This window comes from Hemiscyllium ocellatum, chromosome 16 (genome assembly GCF_020745735.1).
Source record: "Hemiscyllium ocellatum isolate sHemOce1 chromosome 16, sHemOce1.pat.X.cur, whole genome shotgun sequence".
Taxonomy (NCBI): Eukaryota; Metazoa; Chordata; class Chondrichthyes; order Orectolobiformes; family Hemiscylliidae; genus Hemiscyllium; species Hemiscyllium ocellatum.
The window spans coordinates 17,617,680-17,636,893 of NC_083416.1; the positions used below are offsets into that span (position 1 = coordinate 17,617,680).

Here is a 19,214-nt window from a genome sequence, read left to right on the forward strand (position 1 = left end):
CAGTACAGTCCCTTTGGCCCTCGATTTTGCACCGACCTGTGAAACCAAGCTGAAGCCCATTCAACATACACTATTCCATTATCAACCATTTATTTATCCAATGACCATTTAAATGCCTTTAAAGTTGGCAAGTCTATTACTGTTGTTGGCAGGGCATTCCACGCTCTTACTAGTCTCTGAGTAAAGAACCTACCTCTGACATCTGTCCTATATCTATCACTCCTCAATTTAAAGCCATGCCCCGTCATGCTAGCCTTCACCATCCGAGGAAAAAGGCTCTCACTGTCCACTCAATGTGATCCTCTGATCATCTTGTATGCCTCTATTAAGTCATCTCTTAACCTTCTACTCTCTAATGAAACAGCCTCAAGTCCCTGAGACTTTTCTCGTAAGACCTTCCCTCCATACCAGCAACACCTGGTAAATCTCCTCTGTACCCTTTCCAATTCTTCCATGTCGTTCCTATAATGCGGTGATCAAAACTGTACGCAATACTCCAAGTGCGACCACACGAGAGTTTTGTACAGCTGTAACTCCTTAAAGGAAAAATTAGTCCAGTTATACTGTCTGCCAGTGCTGAACAGTAGCAATCTGATCACAGAGGGGGAAGTTGAAACCCATTCCTCTGTGATATTTGTTTGTTAAACTAGATTCATCACAGCTGCAAAACCACCCAGTTTCAAGGGATTCCACAACATCATTCAGTTCATATCTTTAAAAAAGATTTTAATCAAAGAAGACAGGAGGAGGCCATTCAGCCCATCATGTCACTGATTTGCAACAATTAAACATTTAATCACACTTCCCTGCTCTTTCCCTATGGTCTTTTATTCTTTGAATTTTCAGTATTCATCCAATTTCTGTGCGACTTTATGACCAAATTGCATTCAGGGCAAATTTCAGAATACAGCTGTTTCACAAAAGGCCTATGATTAGACTTTTAAAGTCAGTATGTAAGCTGTAAAAGAGGCTGCTGATTCACTAGTGCTCATTTGCTGTGGTTGACTTTCATCCTTGTTTACTCTGGTCTTCAGCTAGGGAGGGGTCACGAAGACACAAGAAATAAGAGGCATAAGCTAAATGAGTTCTCAGGCCTGCTCCGTTATTTGACAAGAAAATGTGTGAACATTTACAAGAACTGTACTTTCTTGCCATATTTAATATCCATTAATTATCTTGATGATCAGATATCGATCAATCTTTGTCCTGAATCTACCCAAAGGCTGGGCACCTACAGCTTTTTGGAGTGGCAAAGACCAAAGATTTACACCCTCGAATGTAATTGGGAAAGTTGCTTGAAAGGCTGGCAGGTACTTCACAAACAGTTAATCTGTTGGTGGAACAGGAAGAGAAAGGACAGCTTCAAAACCCTGATGCAGGAAGTGGTGAGTTGAGTCAACAGAGAAATGTTCTAGTTCGGTAAAGTTCCATATTTTTGTCCAGGCAGTCAGTGGAGGTAATGGGGGGGGGGGGGGGTAAAGAAGTTCCAGTTAACTCTTGGTGTCACTCAGTGCTTGGACTGGGAGGAGATTGGGTTGAATGCTGTGGCATCATTAATAAGGATGCTGTTATAACTCAGGAGTTGACAGAGTTGTCAGACTTGGCTCAGAGTTAATATACATACATCTGCAAAAATCAGCTAAAATTAAAATAAAGCACAGGTTATCTGGCCTTTATCACTTTACTGCTTGTGGGAGTTTGATGTGTCTTTCCCAAAGTACAACAGGTGACTTCACTTCAAAAGTAGTTCACAGACTGTAAATAAGTTCTGAACTGAGCAAAGAATTTGAAAACTGCTTTTGTCAAATGCAAATAGTTCTAACTATTCAAACCAGGAAGCTCAGCCAGAACCAAGGCTGATCATGTACCTTCACATTAGATGTATTGTTATAATAATATCTACTTTCAGGAAAGAATATCTGTCTGCAAATATCAAGTTCTTCACTTTGCAATCTTACCTGTAGATTCATGAATTATTTGATTCTGATGCCTAAACACAAATAAATTAGAATAATTAAACTGCAGCATCATCTGTTGATAATGACAAACAACAACTGAGTCTGCAAGACAACATTTATAATGATCCAAAACAGGTGAAAGAAAATTAGTGGTCAGTTATACATCCAGTTATACATTCACACCTATTACTCTCCTTTCCATTACAGCCCTGGCTAAATCATACTGCCCTGCCAATTACACTTTATTTCACTTCACCCACACCCATTACATCACCTCCTATTACACCCTGGCTTGTTATACTCCTTCCCATTATACCTCTGTCAATTACACTCCCTCCAACTATACTTCTGCCTATTACACACCCTCCCATTATACCCCTTCCAGTTACACTCTGTCTCATCATGCTTTTCCCATTATACCCCATTCCATTATACCCCTGCATGTTACACTTCCTTCCATTACACCATGCAGGTTACACCCCTCACATTACACCTATGCTTGCTATACCCTGCCCACCATGTCCTTCACATTACATACCCAACTCCCAGCTCATTACATACCAGCTCCCACCACAATTCTACTCATTACAGATGGCTCACTTATCTCTTGTTGGAAAGGGTCGTTGTCTGGCACTTGTGTGGGACAAATGTTACTTGTTACTTATCAGCCCAATCTGTTACACCTCCAAGATTATCGACCTGCCAGCTGTACCTGCGCCCACTGCACCCCCTGACATTATGAAACTGCCTTTTTTACTCAAGACACACTTGAAGTGGGTCTAACTTTTTGGGTTATGGCAGTGGCGAGTGGTGCTAACTTAAAAGCTCCTTTGAAAGGTCATGTGAGCTCCTTCTATCTGATAACAGTTTATGATTGCCTGATTATTTTGAAGACTGTGGGGGAGTTTTCCTCATGCCCTGGTCAATAATCATTCTTAAATGAACATCAATAAAAAACAGATTAGCTCATCATAATCACATTGTTTGTGCGTACTTGCTGCACACAAACTAGCTAATGTATTGCCAGCATTACAATAGTGTATGTACACCTCAATGCACTCCATTGGTGAAAAGTGTTTTGGGAATGGCCTGATTCTATGGAAGGTGCTCGATAAATGCAAATGTTTTGACTTTGTTTGGTTGATCCTAGAAGGAGAACATCTAAACTAGGGAAATTCAAGACAGTTGCCATTTACCATACTGTCATTTTGGTGGCTTTTTTTATCAAGTTCTCAGCTCCACAGTTGATTGTAGATAATGAGTGGATTTGAGTTTCACAAACTCCAACGCCTCTGATGCTCCTTGGAAAAGCATTGGAGATAAAACTTTCATTCTCACTTTACCATGACATGGTTCATGAATTAGACCAGTTCAGAGCTAAGTTGGGAAAATAATGAAACATCTACAAAGAAAGTTGATGATTCATCTCAATATTGAGACACTGTCGCCCTCTCTTACAACATTCAAGAAGGCACTGGATGTTTATTTGGACAGAAATATTATGCAAGCATAGGGGACAAAGGCAAAGGTTGCACTAGGTAATGATGCTCTTTTGAAGAGCCTGTGCAGCCACAATAGGCTGAGTGGTCTCCTTGTGTGCTCTAACAATTCTGTGACTCTTTGTCAACTATATATTGGAAGCTGTATGAGTAAAGATAATATAAGAGATGGGGACAGACAAAACCAGTGTTGTTGCGGCATCAGAAAACCAGAGTATTACAACTGTGTTGTTTTCAGTTCTGCCATAAACTGAAAAACATTCTCAAATTACTTTGTCTTTTCAGCTGAGTGACAATCATTCCACAGAGGGCAGCATGATGACTCAGTGATTAGCACTGCTACCTCACAGTGCCAGAGATCCAGATTTGATTTTAACCTCAGGTGATGTCTGTGTGGAGTTTGCACATTTTCCCTGTGTCTGTGTGGGTTTCCTCTCACAGTCCAAAGATGTGCACATTAGGGGTGGACTGGCCATGCTATTTTGACCACAGTGCCTGGCGATGCGCAGGCTAGATATATTAGGCATGGGAAATGGAGGGTTACAGGGATATGGTGGGTGTGGGTAGGGTAGGGTGCTCTTCGGATGATTGGTGTCGACTTGATGGGCTGAATGGCCTGCTTTCAGGCTGAAGGGGTTCTATGATTTCTATGAATTTAGAGCAGTTTCAGACTGGCCAGCATAAAATGAGGGCCTGGGATTGACAAGGTGAGGGAGGGGGGCAGTAACGAGCAGTATTTACTGTTCATTGGTCAGTGATTCTGGCTAGAATTTTGGAATTTTGTGCTTAATAAGACGTTTTAGCTGGATCTCCAGTCAAGTAGGTTTATGCACACATGAAGAATAGCTGGATTACAACAAGGACTTACATTTATGTAACACTTTTAATATAATAAGATGTTCCAATACATGCCTGTGAAGAACCCTGACACTCATCCTTCTGAGGAAATATTAAGGCAGATATCTAAAAGGAGTTAAATTTTATGGAGTGTCTCAAAGGAGGAAAGCGAGTTCGGCAAAAAACCTGAAGGGAGGGTATTCCAGTGCTTGGGACTTCTACAACTGAAGGCAGTGCTGCCAATGGTGCAGTAATTAAATTCAGGGATTTGTAAAGGTGCAGATATCTTGGAGGGTTACAGGCTTAAGGGAGACATCAGACATAGGAAAGGTCAGGCCATTGGGGTGATATGGAAACAAGGATGAGGAGTTTAAAATCAAGGCTTGCCATATCATGTGCCCATGCAAATAAATAAGCACAAGACAATGTGTGAATGATCCAACCATACTTTTATAAGGAAATGGAGAATGCTTAGTTGATATGTATCTCAGGCACTGTCAATGCTTTTAGGAAGGAAGCAGCTTGAGAAAACTGCTGAAGATCTCTGCCAGCATCATGAAAATAAAGAAATGGCTCACATCCAGGTGATGAAGGAATGAGACTCATTTTACCAAACAACAGTACAAAATGTCTATTTTGCACGTGGAACACAGAATAATGGTGCCAAACACTTCAATTCTCTTAGGTAGTTTGTATGAATCGAAATTGAGGAAATCATTCCTCAAATCATTGAAGAAATTGAAAACAACAACAAAATGAGCAAACAAAACAGACAACATAAACTCAGATCATAGCATCCTTGTACCCCAGTCTAAATGTTTTGGTTTCAAGCCCCACCCCAGAGACTGGAACACATGATTCCGGTTGATCCTCCAGTGCAAAACTGAGGGAGTGCTGTACTATCAGAGGTACTGTCAATCAGGTGAGACAAGATGCCCTACAGTGTGGAAACAGGCCATTCAGCCCAACAAATCTCTCCAGACCCTCCAAAGAGTAACCCACCCAGACCCATTTCCCTTTGACTAACGCATCTGACACTATGGGCAATTTAGCATGGCCGATTCACTTGACTTGCACATTTTTGGACTATGGGAGGAAACCAGAACACTTGGAGGTAACCAAGACAGACACGGGGAGAATGTGTGAACTCCACACAGTCGGCTGAGGCTGGAATCGAACCCAGGTCTTGGTGCTGTGAGGCAGCAGTTCTAACCACTGAGCCACCATGCCACACACAATGTTAATAGAAAACTCTCTCAGGTGAGAATGAAAGATCTCGTGATACCTTTTGGAGATAAGTGGTTGGAGAATGCTCTTTGGTGTTTAAAACGTGGCAGTACAGGTTGATCATGTGGAATGTGTGACTTGCAATATGTGGGAAGTCATGGATTCGACTGGCATCCTAGATGCCCAGATGTGCAGGAAGTGTTTCCAGCTGGAGGAACTTGAGCTCCAGGGTTTTGGAGAGATTGAGTGGGGTCAAATCACAGTTGGTGTGGGAGGGAGGCGCATGGAAACAAGGAAGATTTGTAAATTTGGAAGACGGTGTAGAATTCTAAAAGAACATTGGCAAGAGGGTGGTGTTGGTGGATGGATAGCAGATGACATTCAATGCAGAGATGTGTGAGATGATGCACTTTGGTGGAAGAACACTGAAAGACAATATAAAATATGGCGTGTAATTCTCAAAGGGTAGTAGGAGTAGAAGGAGCTATGTTTATATGTTCACAGATCATGAAAGGTGGCAGGACAGGCGGAGGAAGAAGTAAATAAAGCACATAGTATCCTCGGCTTTATTAATAGCAGCATAGAGTACAATAGCAATAGAGGCAATGTTGAACTTATGTAAGGTGTTTCTTAGACCTCAGCTGGTAAATTGTGTGCAGTTGTGGGTGCCACATTACAGGAAAGATGTCAAGGCATTGGAGGGATTGCAGAAGCGATTTGTAAGAATGGTTTGAGGAATGAGAAACTTCAGTTTTGATAATAGATTGACGAAGTTGGAACTGATCTCCTTGGAGAGATAAAGGCTAAGAGGAGATTCCAAAGAGGTTTTCAAAATCATTAGGTGTCTGGATGAAGCAAATAGGGAGAAACATTACACACTTGCAATAGGAACAAGACCAACAGGGCAAAGATTTAAAGTGTTCACAAAAGCACCAAGGATGTTGTGAAGAAAATATTTTCACACAGCCAGTAGTTAGAGTGTGAACAGCACTAACTGGAAGTGTAGTGGAGTCATCCAAGAGGACATTAGATGATTACTAGTATAAAAATAATATGCAAGGATCTGGGGACTAAACAAAGGATTGGCATTGCATAATGATACTCATTTACCAGGTTGGTGCAGGTACCGTGGTTAAATGGCCTCTTTCCATGCCATAAGATACCACACCACTAGAAGAATGTGGATGCTTTGAAGAAGGTACAGAAAAGATTTACCAGAATGTTGCTTGGTATGGGGGATTTTAGCTATAAAGAAAGGTTGGATTGACTAATTTTGTTTTCAATGGAACGCAGGAGGTTGAGGGGGTGACCTGATTGAAGTTTATAAGACTGCAAATGGAAAGGATAGAGTGAAAAGAATTAAGCTTTTCCCAGAGTGGAGGGGTCCATTACTAGGATACACAGATTCAAGGTGTGTCAGGGGGAGACAGTTAAAAGAGATGTGCTAGGGGGTTTCAAAATGGTAGTGACCTGAATAGATCAGCCTTGCTGGGTTCTGCACCCCAACCTAGGATAGTAATTTTTTTACCCCCCACCTTAGTTTTTTTTGGTTAAGGTTATTGTTAAACGATAATATAACTGTTTAAATCCTTTTTTGAATATGTGAGAAAGACTAAGGGGAAGCAAACAGCAAAGTCTTAACACTTGGGACACTCTAAAACATTAGGCGGGCCTGAGACTGCAATGAGGCAGCAGCTGCTGTGAAGTAAATGCCTGAGCAGCAGAACATCATGGGGAAACTCGGAGTGATCCGACAGCTGATCCAGGGGATGAGGGAAGAGACTCATAATCGACTGGAGCCCATCTTGCTCATGCTGAAAAAGCATGAGAAGGAGTTGGAAGGGCTCGGGAAGCGAGTTGAAGAGGTTGAGCAGTGGACCGTGGCATCAGAAACGAGGTCAAGTCCTCGGCTGGGCAGATCCAGGCCCTTGAGAAACAGGTTCAGCAAGTCAATAACCTGGAGAATAGAAGCAGGAGAAAGCATATCTAGGTCGTTACCCTGCCGGAGGGAGTAGAAGTGGGCAGCCAGCAAGTTTTATTGAAGACTGGTTGCCACAATTTCTTGGCTGGGATGCTGAGGCAGACAGGGTGAAGGTTGACAGAGCTCACCAGGTTGCGGAGCGTAGATCTGGTCAGGGTCAGTGCCCCCGTCTGGTCCTGTTACAATTTCAATGCTACAGGGACAAGCAGAGAGTCATGGAAACTTCTAGAAGGTTGGAGAGAGATCTGCAGGCCCTTACATATCAGGGAACTAAGATAATGTTTTTCTAGGACTTTGCTGCGGTGGTGATCCATAAGAGGAAATCGTTTGATGAGGTTAAGAGAAGGTTAGAGGACCTCGGTATTCAAAATTCCATGAGATACACAGCAGCGCTTCGTATTACTGATGAGGAAGCTGTGCAGTCATTTGATTCCTTGGAGCAAGCCAAAAACTTCTTCGACACTTTAAGATAATTTAAATGTATTTATGGACATGGACAATTATTTTGTCTTGCCTTTATCTCTTGTACTTCCATTCTTTTCCAAAGAAGCTGTGTGTTGTGGTGGTTTTTATTCTCTCCAAGTTGGACTGGTATTAATATATTGTGAGGGCCCAAAGGCCCCCCCAAAGCTTTCTTCACGATCTAAGCAGTTGAGTGATTTATGTGTGGAACTGGGATTGGTAGATGTTTGGAGACATTTACACCTTAGGTGCAGAGATTTCATGTTCTTTTCCAATTCTCATAAATAATTATTTCTTAACTCCCATGGCTTTTTTAGATTTGGTGGTATCCTGCTCAACTGGAAATAGTGCCATCTCTGATCATGCAGTGGTGTATTTAATGGTTAAGATTAAGGGTGATGCAATGGGCTCATGGTGCGAGCGAATGGATTCTTTCATTCTCAAGGGCAGCAAGTTTTTAGAATACATCTTGAGGGAATTTGAAACTTTTTTGGACACCAACTCAGGTACAGCTAGTAATCCATCCATTCTTTTGGTGACTGCTAAGGCCTACGCTAGAGGGATAATTATCTCTTACTCTGCCAGCCAGAAGCAACAGAAGGGAGAGCAGCAGCATCTGCTTGAGGCATGACTGAACGCAGCTGAGATGGCATATAACAGTAGATCATTGGTGATTAAACTGCAGTGGATCACAGATCTCTGATCCGCCTTAAACTCCATGCTTACGCATACATCCAGGAAGGAACTTTCCTTTGTAAAGCAGAGGCTGTTTGAGCATGGTGATAGGCCAGGTGAATACCTGGCATATTTGGTCAAGAAGAAGAATGCCTCCCAGTCTATTGCTTCTATTAAGGAAGGGAATGGGACTCCGACTTACAATGCTAAAAAGATCAATGAGGTGTTTCGGAGGTTTGGCTCTGATCTTTGCCAGTCTGAAAGCTGTGACGACAGATGGGATAAGATGGAGTCATTTTTTAGGAATTTGGATCTTCATGGTATGTCTGCTGAACAGGCGTCTCTCCTTAGTGCTCTGTTAACAGCCCAAGAGATACAGGAGGTAGTGAGACAACTTCAAAATGGAAAGGTGCCTGGCCCTGATGGCTTGCCCAGTGAGGTTTATAAAGAATTTGTAAACATACTATCAGGACCGATGCTAGACATGTATAACTCTTCATATAGTCGGGATTGCCTCCCATCATCCTTGAGCAAGGCTAATATTTCTCTTATCCTCAAAAAAGGGAAGGCCTGGAGCACTGAGTTTCTGACAGACCCATCTCGCTTTTAAACTCTGATTTTAAAATTTTATTGAAGACCCTGGCATTGAGCTTGGAAAGGTTGTTGCCCTCTATTGTTAAGGATGATCAGACAGGCTTTATAAAGGGTCGCAGATCTTCTAATAATGTTAGGAGACTGCTTAACATGATTCAAGTGTGCCAACAATGGTCAGTTCAAAGGTTGATGGTTTTCTTGGACATGGAGAAGGCATTTGACTGGGTGGAATGGCCGTATCTTTTTTATACCCTGGAGAGGTTTGGCCTGGGTGTTTACTAGATGAATAAGGGTCCTTTACAGTGATCCTCTGGCAGCAGTCCTCACTAATGGTATAAGGGCTGATAATTTTAACAATGGGTAGGGGCAGTCAGCAAGGTTGTCCCCTCTCACCTTTGCTCTTCACACTGGTGATTGAGCTGCTGGCACAGACCATTTGTGGGAACCCTAATATAACTGCCCCAAAGGTAGGATCGTGATGATGTTCTCATTTTTCTTTTGAACAAGGCAGTTTCGGTGCCCTATTTGATCCATTGTATTAATTCATTTGGCTTTTTCTCAGGTTACAAGATCAATTTTTCAAAATCGGTGGCTATGTCTTAGGGGAATATCGGATGTTGAAGGAGGGTTCCACTTTAAGTGGGCATAGGAAGGCTTTCTTTATTTGGGCGTCTTTGTTACCACTAGTTTTGATCAGTTATTCAAGGTTAATTTTGTTCATTTGTTTGTCAAGATTAAACAAGACCTTCAAAGATGAGGGGCCCTTCCAATATCATGGTTCGATTGAGTTGCTCTTATTAAAATGAATGTTCTTCCTCGCTAATTATACCCTTTGCGGACACTTCCCTTGCTTTTTCCTACAGAAACATTTTGGAAATTAAATGGTTGGTTTAGTTCTTTTATTTCATGCCATAAGCAGCCTAATTATCAAACATTAAAAATTGTAAATGCCCCAGGAGGAGTGGATCTACCGGATGTCAGAAGATATCAATTGAGCTCCCTTTTATCTTTTGAGAGTGATTGGGCCTGTGAGAACTTGGCATCGATATGGTTGGACATTGCGGCCTCACAGACAAAGTGTCCTCTTATTACCCTGTTGGTTCTGGACAAAATGATGATAGTTCGGAACATTGCCGAAATCCAATAGATATTAATACGTGGAGGGCAATGAGACAGATGGAGAGTAAAATATCTAAAACATCTTTCCATACTCTCATAGTTGGTTTGCCAGGTTTAAATCCTGGGTGGATAGAGGAGTTTCTTGTTTGGGTGACCTGTTGAAGATGAAACGTTTATGTAATTGATCTAATAACTCGTAAGTATGGAATATCAAGTAGGGACCGCTTCCGATTTTTTTCAGATCAGGGATTTTTATCCGAAAAGAGACTATCCCTCTGACTGAGTGTTATAGATCTGATATGGAAAAGAGGGTACCTCAGGCTAAGAGCACTCTTTCAGTGAGTACTCTCTCCCATTTGTTGGGGGGAGGTTCCTGGGGTGACATTGAGCAATTATGGGAGATCATGGGAGAGAGAGTTAGGGATGGAGATCACTTTGGGAACTTGGGAGGACATGTGTGACAATGTGAGGAAGATTTCAATATGTTATAGGACCAATGCTATACAGTTAAAGATTCTTCATAGGGTTCATCTGGCCCCAAATTGTCTTGCAAAATTTACACAGGGTGGATCTTCAATGTCCCCCAAGTGTATAACAAATACGGGTATCCTCACTCATTGTTTGTGGTCCTGCTACACTCTGTGTGTACTGGAGTGCTGTGACAGGAGTAATAGAGAGGGTCTTGGGGACCAAAGCCAAAGTGGACCCAGTGTCTTTGCTCCTGGGTTTGCCGAATTTATCTCCCTTAAATGTACACTTTTTGGGCGAGGAAGAACATTCTGATGCGCTGGGTGTCTGAGAACCCCCCGGGTCTGTCGGCATGACATAGGTTAATTATGGAACACGTTCCTTTGGAATTTCTTACAAATATAGTGCACCAGAAAACAGACAATTTTTAAAAGATACAGCAGCCCTTATTGAATTATTTGGAAGCAGATCCTAATTAGGGCTTTTGTTTAGGTTTAATAAGCCTAATGTCCTAAGAGAAAGAATTTTGAGCAAACATCGGTTTAATAATTGATGCTCTCGAAGGTTGAGAGCTGTGGTCTTGAACCGCTAAACAGCGTCATTTATTTACTTATTTATTAGTGTGTTATGAATATAGTTGTGAGTTCTTTTATAGAGTAGTATAGTAATTGGTTTATTGTTTATTGTTGTTCTCATGTTATATTTTGATATTTTTGTAATTTTATAATTTTATCAAGAAAAACCTTTTCAACAAAAATATTTTTAAAAAAGAGATGTGCGAGGCAAATTTTTCACAGAAAGGGTGGTGAGTGCCTGGAATATGCTGCCAGAGAAGGTGGTGGAAGCAGACACAGTAGCAGCATTCAAGCATCACCTGGATGGATACGTGAATAGGAAGGGAATAAAGGGATATGGACCCTGTAGGTTTTAGTATGGAAGGGCAACTGTGTCAGCGCAGGCTTGGAGTGCTGAAGGGCCTGTACCTGCGCTGTATTGTTCTTTGTTCTAAGACTTCTATGATTCTGTGGTGTATTTGATATGTATCTCTCAGATAACGTAATCAAAAATGATGATTTTCTTACTTATTTCAATAGTGTTCCAGGGATCTTGCTCTGTCAAAATGACTCATTACAACAGCGAAAAATTTTCAATGTTACTTCATTGATTGTGAAATACTGTGAGCTGTCCTATAAACATGGAACTGAAAGGATTTTCTTCAGTTCACATGAGAAAGGTTGGGTTGTGAATGACAGGTGGGTGGCAGAGATGGGTACATCATGAGGTGGAATGGTGAGAGAGGGTGTCCTATTAGGCACAGGATACTATCCCAATGTTCCTGCCTGGCAGCAGACTTGAGCTATCAAAACTGTAGGACTGTTTGCCTTCCCCCACAGACTGATACATTATGGCAGAAGCTTCAACTGGCCAAAGAGCAGCCAGGTTCCCTGATGCCTAACAGCAATGACCTCCACTCCCTTGCCTCCCATTACTATAGAGATAGCTCAAGTATTATTGGAAAGGCCGCGTGTTGGCCACCTGCTTTATTATATACACACCCCCACCCCTAAAATATCTTGGTGGAAGGGAGGCTAAAACGTCTGCACTTTGCTTTCAGAGCAGTTTAGGATGCCCTCTTTAAGCAGATAAATTCAAAGGTTAACTTGTGTGGGAGCAGTGTGACAATCTTAATTATTGCAATGAGTCTAACTTGCACATTTAAGTTGGTTCCCACCTGCCTTGGGAGAGGGGCATTGCTCACCTTCTACCCAGTCTTCTTCAAATGTGCAGGCTGAGCATGGTGGACAATGGGGCACAGGGACCACATTTGGCTTTCTCCAGCCAAAAGATTTTCCTGACCATTAATGTCAGACAATGGGAGCGATGGAGAGTGCACAGCAACATCAGGTTAAAATACTCAACACATTGCTCAATAGAAACTTCCAGTCCAAAAATGTACAGATTAGCTGGAATAGTGGTGTAGGTTGGGTGGATTAACCATGGGTTGTACAGGGTTATAGGGATAGGGGATAGAATAGGAGAATGAGTCTGGGTGGGTGGATCTTTGGAGGGACTGAATGGCCTACTTTCACACACCATAGGGATTCTATCAATCATATGACGGGCTCAAAAGCTGAGCAGACAGAAATAGACAGGTACACAATCCAAGGTCCACAACAGAACTAGAATGTGCAATCATTTGTTCTTAAATTGGGGATTACACCTGCTGTTTGTTTTCCAGAATTCTTCAGCTCCATAACTCTTGCATTTTGTTTTCATCATATATAAGTTTCACTCTTTTACCTCTTTGGGAAGAAGCTCCTTGTCCCCTCCCTTTTGTTAATCTCATGACACAGCTGATGAATCTGTCTGTAAACCAGAAAATAAAGATTTTACCTGGAGAACACATCAAATGGATCACAAGCATCATTGATAAAGCTTCAGAGAACGACAATGAGATTCTCCAAATTGATAACTCAAATTGTTGCATTATATCAGCATGACTTTGCAAGGGGCAGGTCATGCCTCACAAACCTTATTGTATTCATGAAGGATGTGACAAAACACGTTGATGAAGGTGGAACAGTGGATGTGGTGTACATGGATTTTAACAAGGCATTTGATAAGGTTCCCCATTGTAGGCTCATTCAGAAAGTAAGGAGGTGACATGGGAGATGGCACAGGTCAGTGACACTAGGCACATGGACACAGAAGGTGGCCGTTGAGCCATCAGTTGGCTACTTGACACACAAAATGGCCACCGGACCACAAAAGGGGAGAGACAGCAGAGCAAATACAGACACTGCCTGGGGCCACCAGAATGCCAGCACATAGCACGCACAACCTAGTTGATTAGTTTGAGGTGCGTGGGGGAGAGCATACACATGAGTAAGTACACTGCCCGCTGAAGTGTCTAGCCAATGCCTTTGATAGAAATGCTAACTGTTGGATACAGACTTAAATCAAAGTGCTAATAGCCAGGGCAGCAGTAATCATTCTTCTCAGGAAGAGTGATTAGTGTCCATTACCACAGCAATGGACTTCTGCGCAGACATTGAAACTGACAATGTCTGCATTGAAACTGTCAACAATCATCCTGAAATTAACAAAGACTACGCTGGAACTGACAATGACTATCAAAATTAACAACGATTCTGCAATAAACAGATCATGTTACAAAAACAATAATCTCATCGCTGACTTCTTGCATCACAGGATGTATAAAAATATGCTCCATGTGGAGAGAAGATTCGCAGCTGACCATTGTGCTGTTGGGTGTCTTTCTCTCCCCGGAGCTCTGGTATTGCCTTGTGCAATAAACTCTGTCATTGAACCCCAATTCTGACTCTGAGACTGGTGATTTTTTTCCCACAACACTTGGTGCTGTGAGTAGGGTTCTTATTAATTGTGCCCTGGTCGAAGGGGTAAGAACCAGTTTGTACTTGCAAACGGGAAGAGTCAGATCAGGCCAAGGACACAGTTTAAAAGGATTGTAATGTCTGATTTGCTGCAGTACTGAGTTAAAATGTTTTACGTGCATTTCTGTGGAGAATAAGTGTCTAACTGTACGAAGTGTTGTAAGAACCTGCTGTTTGTGTTGAAACAGCCAGAGGACAAGGTCATGTCTGTCTCAAAAGCCCTGCCCTAACCTGTTGTTAAGAAGGGTAGCTCCCCCACCCCGTGAAGTGGGAATTGAGGTGCCAAAGGCACTCTGAGTTGTAAAGCACAGGTAACATTGGACTCTGTAGGGGCGAACAATGCAGAGTCCAGTTAGAGTTTAAGTTAACAGTTGGGCGCTGTTTGTATTTGTAATTTCAAATATGGTGAGGAAGAGGAGCTGATCAATCTGACCAAGAGCCAAACCTCAGTGGACCGCATGTTACCAAAGTGGGGAACATGGCCACTGTGAGTTACCCTGTCAGTCCATAGTAGAACGTCAGAGCTTGAGTAACGGTGGTGGCTGGGAGAATAAAGAGTCCCACCGGTAGAGAGCACACCGAGCTAGAGGTAAGTTTCTGGGCCTATCAGGAGGTATTGGGTCAGTAGAGGTGGCCGGGAGGGTAGAGATGTCCCACCGGTAGAGAGCCAGCATTCCCAGCAGCCTGGGAGGTAAGACTAATAATGGTGGCCAGGAAGGTGGAGAAGTCCTACCAGTAGAGAATAGACTTTGCTAGGAGGCTGCTACAATCCTACGGACAGTGCTGGGACAGTATTATTGGCCAGGGGTTAGAGAAGTCCCCACTGGTTAGGAACACTTTACTGTCGATGATATCTGGGGGTACACAATCTGTTAAATGATAGATTAAAGTTTTAAAGGGGACACTGCAGGTTCTCTTATTGAGAAATACAAGGCAGACAGACAAGGGTTGACAGAGCAAATGAAGAAAAGTGGATGGGACTCATCTTAGACATTAGCACAACAAAGCGAATGGATAGATAAGCAGAAACAGAATAATACTAAAAAGATAGGGGTAACGTTTGTATACCAATCAGCCAACCTAATTGAACAAGTGAGTGTCTCCATGAGTGGGTGGAGAAAAGATCATGAACAAATTAAAGAGCTGGAGAGCAGGATAAAGGATCTAGAATTCACATTAGAAAGAATGCCAGAGGAGAGAGAAATTGGTATTCTCCCCCCCTACGAAACTGCTCCCTCTGTTGGACTAACCATGCAAGATTATAACTTAGCGCCTGTTACCACAGGAGGGACAGAATCACAACGCAAAGCAAATCATAAACCATTCACCCCAGGGGAGCGGCAGCAGATGATGGCCTCCCTGTGCAAATTATACCAGGTTCTGAAAAGTGCTGGATATTGTATAAGTAGAACACCTGAGGGACATATACCAGTTGGTCAGGGCAGATTGCTCAGCAGACAAACGGAGGCAGTAGCTGATGGACCCGATGCCACAGCACCCGAGACTTTAAGGGGAGATGGTGAACACATGCCGTTGCCTTCACAACTGAGATAGATGCGCAGCAGGCCTCCTTCACCGACTTTAAAGAAGAAATCCAGAGGGTGCTAGGAAATGCTCCCACGAACTGCACCAAAATCATGACCACTAAGCAACTTAAAGAGGAAGGAACCTCTCAATATGGGGAACAATTATTTAGGGTCTATCAAGAATGCTCAGAACAAGCAAACCCAGATCGGGGGGACCAGGCATTCATCCAAGCTTTTAAAGATGGACTCTCTAGCGCCCACCAAGCCATTCCGAAAATGGGAGTAATAATGTCCCAGGATTATGATGACCTAGTCGAGTGGGCTAGCGCAGTGCAGGATGCAGAAGCTCCTGCAATTAAGGCAAAACTTGACAAAGCAGCCTATCGGAATGGAGGTGAGAATAGAACGAAATGATCCTGCCACAAGTGTGGTCAGCAGGGACACTTTGCTAAATAGTGTAGGGTCCCACGAGCAGGAGATAGACCAGGGAACAATGTAAAATACTGCAGCAATCAGCTGCCTCCATTCGTGAGGGCAAGTAATAGGAGTGAGGAAATGTGAAATGCTAGTAGACACAGGAGCGGCCGTATCTATCACAAACTTACCGCACACAAATAAAATGATTCACTTAACTGGGGTATGAGGGGATAAAACACCAACTTACCTAAGCAAAACTACCTGTATATCCCCATGAAATTCTATTTTGGTGCCAAAATAACGAGAGCACCAAAATGGGCCCTCATGAAAGAATATAATGTTCTAATCAATTGTGCAGAAGGGAAATTGTTTGGCCCAGACAGGACGGTCGGAAGACTGAGATTGGGAAACTTACAAACCACCTTGAAACTGTTAAAGTGGCTACAGTCACTAGTAGGGATTCGGTACCATATGTGCCTCCATCCCCAGAGCATGGGCAGAAACAAAGTTAGATACAGGTCTAGTTAACATAGCCCTGATAAGGGATCCCAGATCAGAGCATAAGCCCCACTGGCAATACCCAATAAAACCTGAAGTAGAGAAAGCAATTGTGAAGATAGCGTAAGAACTAGTGAAACAGGGAATCCTAAAAGAAATCACAAGTACAACTAATTCCTCAATGTAGCTAGTACTAAAGCCTGATGGGAGCTACAGGCTCACCATTGATTATACAGGACTAAATAAGGTCATTCCCAAATTGCATGCCATTGTAGCAGACCCCACCACCATCTTAAACGGTTGGTCTCTAAGCACAAGATTTTTACTCTTTAGACAAAGCCAATGATTTCTGGTCTATCCCATTACACCCTGAGTCCTAGAACAAATTCGCTTTTACAGTAAGGAACAGGCAGTACACGTGGACTCGCCTGTCACAAGGACTCCACAACAGCTCCACTATTTTTCACAGAGTGATGAGCGACATTCTGAAGAGAGTAGATTTACCAGAGGGAAGTGCTGCCTTCCAATATGTAGATGATATCCTAATTGCTTCAGGGTCTGGGTCAGGACACCAGGAAGCTTTACGTCTAGTATTGCATGAATTGTCAACCGCAGGGTTAAAAGACAGCCCCACAAAGGCACAAAGTGGCAAAACACAAGTCTTATACCTGGGACACCTCATAACCCAAGGACTCAAAGAAATGCTCAATAACTACAAGAAGGCAATCCAACGGATGCCACGACCTGCCACTGTCAGGGGAGTCAGAAAGGTCTTGGAGCTATTCAACTACAGTCGGAGCTTTATACCTGAGTTCGCAAAATTGGCTGAACCAATCCAGAGATTAATTAAAGAAGGCACGCCCACCTTGGAACCTGTAACCTGAGGGCCAGAACAGGAGGAGGCATACTGTCAGCTTAAAACTCAACTCATATCGGCCCCTGGGCTAGGCCTGCCAGATCCCAGAAGAATTTTCACATCCACTGTAATAATGAGGAGGATTTTACTCCGCAGTGGTCACCTAAGACCATGGTAGCAGGTGAAGGCCCGCAGGGTACAACTCAACTACAGAAGGGCCAATAGTCACTGGGTTGCCTAGGTGCATAGCAGCATTAGGCTGCGCTGCTTGGGCCGTTAGGGGTGACAGGGAATGGCATCCTCCACACTAAACACACCCTGGTAGAGATGATTAACACAGGGAAACTGAGGGACATCTCCAATATGAGAAGGGCAAAATGGGAGGCAGTTCTTTTACCCTCAAGTCAGTCTGTGGTAATAGGGATATGGGAGAAAACCCAGCCTAGTGAATTTTATTTGCATGGGAACCGCACTACTGTGGGGATATAGATCAGGATGAGGATAAGGGGCAAGTAAAAGATACCCCCCCTAGAATAGCTGAGGAGATTCTCTTTTTGGATGGGTCATGAAAATACATAGCAGGGTCACCCTGAACAGGATGGGCTGTGGTAAATGATAAGTTAGAAACAGTTATTTCCAGAAGGATTCATGTAAGTCAGTCCATATAAGGAGCAGAACTGTAGCCCTCACCAAAGCACTGGAACTAGCAAAAGGAAAATCTGTGAATATCTATATTGATGGTCAATATGCCTTTGGTGCGGTCCATGACTAAATGGTGGCATGGGGTAGAAGAGGGTTCACCACTGTGGAGGGATCTCCTATCAGACACCAATTAAGAATTCAGACACTATTGCACAAGGTGGCACAGTGGTTAGCACTGCTGCCTCACAGGGCCAGAGACCCGGGTTCAATTCCCCCTCAGGTGACTAACTGTGTGGAGTTTGCACGTTCTCCCCGTGTCTGTGTGGGTTTCCTCTGGGTGCTCCGGTTTCCTCCCACAGTCCAAAAATGTGCGGCTCAGGTGAATTGGCCATGCTAAATTGCCTGTAGTGTTAGGTAAGGGGTAAATGTAGGGGTATGGGTAGGTTGCGCTTCGGCGGGTCGGTGTGGACTTATTGGGCCGAAGGGCCTGTTTCCACACTGTAAGTAATCTAATCTAATCTAAAAGCATGCCAGTGAACAGTGAGAAGAGGCTGTAGGCATAAAAATAAAAGCCCATCAAAAAGAGCCAGAAAAAGAGAGCCCAAATTGACTAAATTTCAAAGGATACCAGGCAGCAGACCAAGCAACTCAGAAAGCCCTAGAGCAAGAAGCCATTAATAAGACTGCAATAGCCACTATTAAATTAGCGAAAGATGCTATCCAAATTCAGCAGCTACAGGAAGATATCCCGCAGGAAGAGAGAGAAATGGGAACTGCAGGGGGCATTCAAAGCAGAGGATGGTGTCTGGAGGTGAGCAGACAAGATGTATACAGAACACATTGCTCAAACTGCACCACAGGCTCTCCCATAAGGTAGAGAGGCCATGATAGCAAGCCGAGGGAGACAGTGGTGGTGGGAGGGAATGGGAAGAGACGTGGCCAAGTACTGCTGTAGAAGCATGGTTTGTGCACAACATAACCCAGGGAGACCCATAAAAGTTAAGATGGACACCAGTCCAGACTAAGAGGACCCTGGGAA

The 19,214-nt window shown here is 43.2% G+C and overlaps 1 protein-coding gene across 1 annotated transcript in view; it reads right to left on the minus strand.

Annotated features, from left to right (window-relative positions):
• Positions 1-19,214, minus strand: part of lcp2a (lymphocyte cytosolic protein 2a) — a 174,026-nt gene that overhangs the window by 77,780 nt on the left and 77,032 nt on the right. The window contains exons 5-6 of the mRNA XM_060837487.1: positions 13,122-13,187; positions 1,959-1,990 (exon numbers count right to left, since the gene is read on the minus strand). Coding sequence (XP_060693470.1) covers positions 1,959-1,990; positions 13,122-13,187 — 98 coding nt within the window. The remainder of the gene's footprint in view (positions 1-1,958; positions 1,991-13,121; positions 13,188-19,214) is intronic.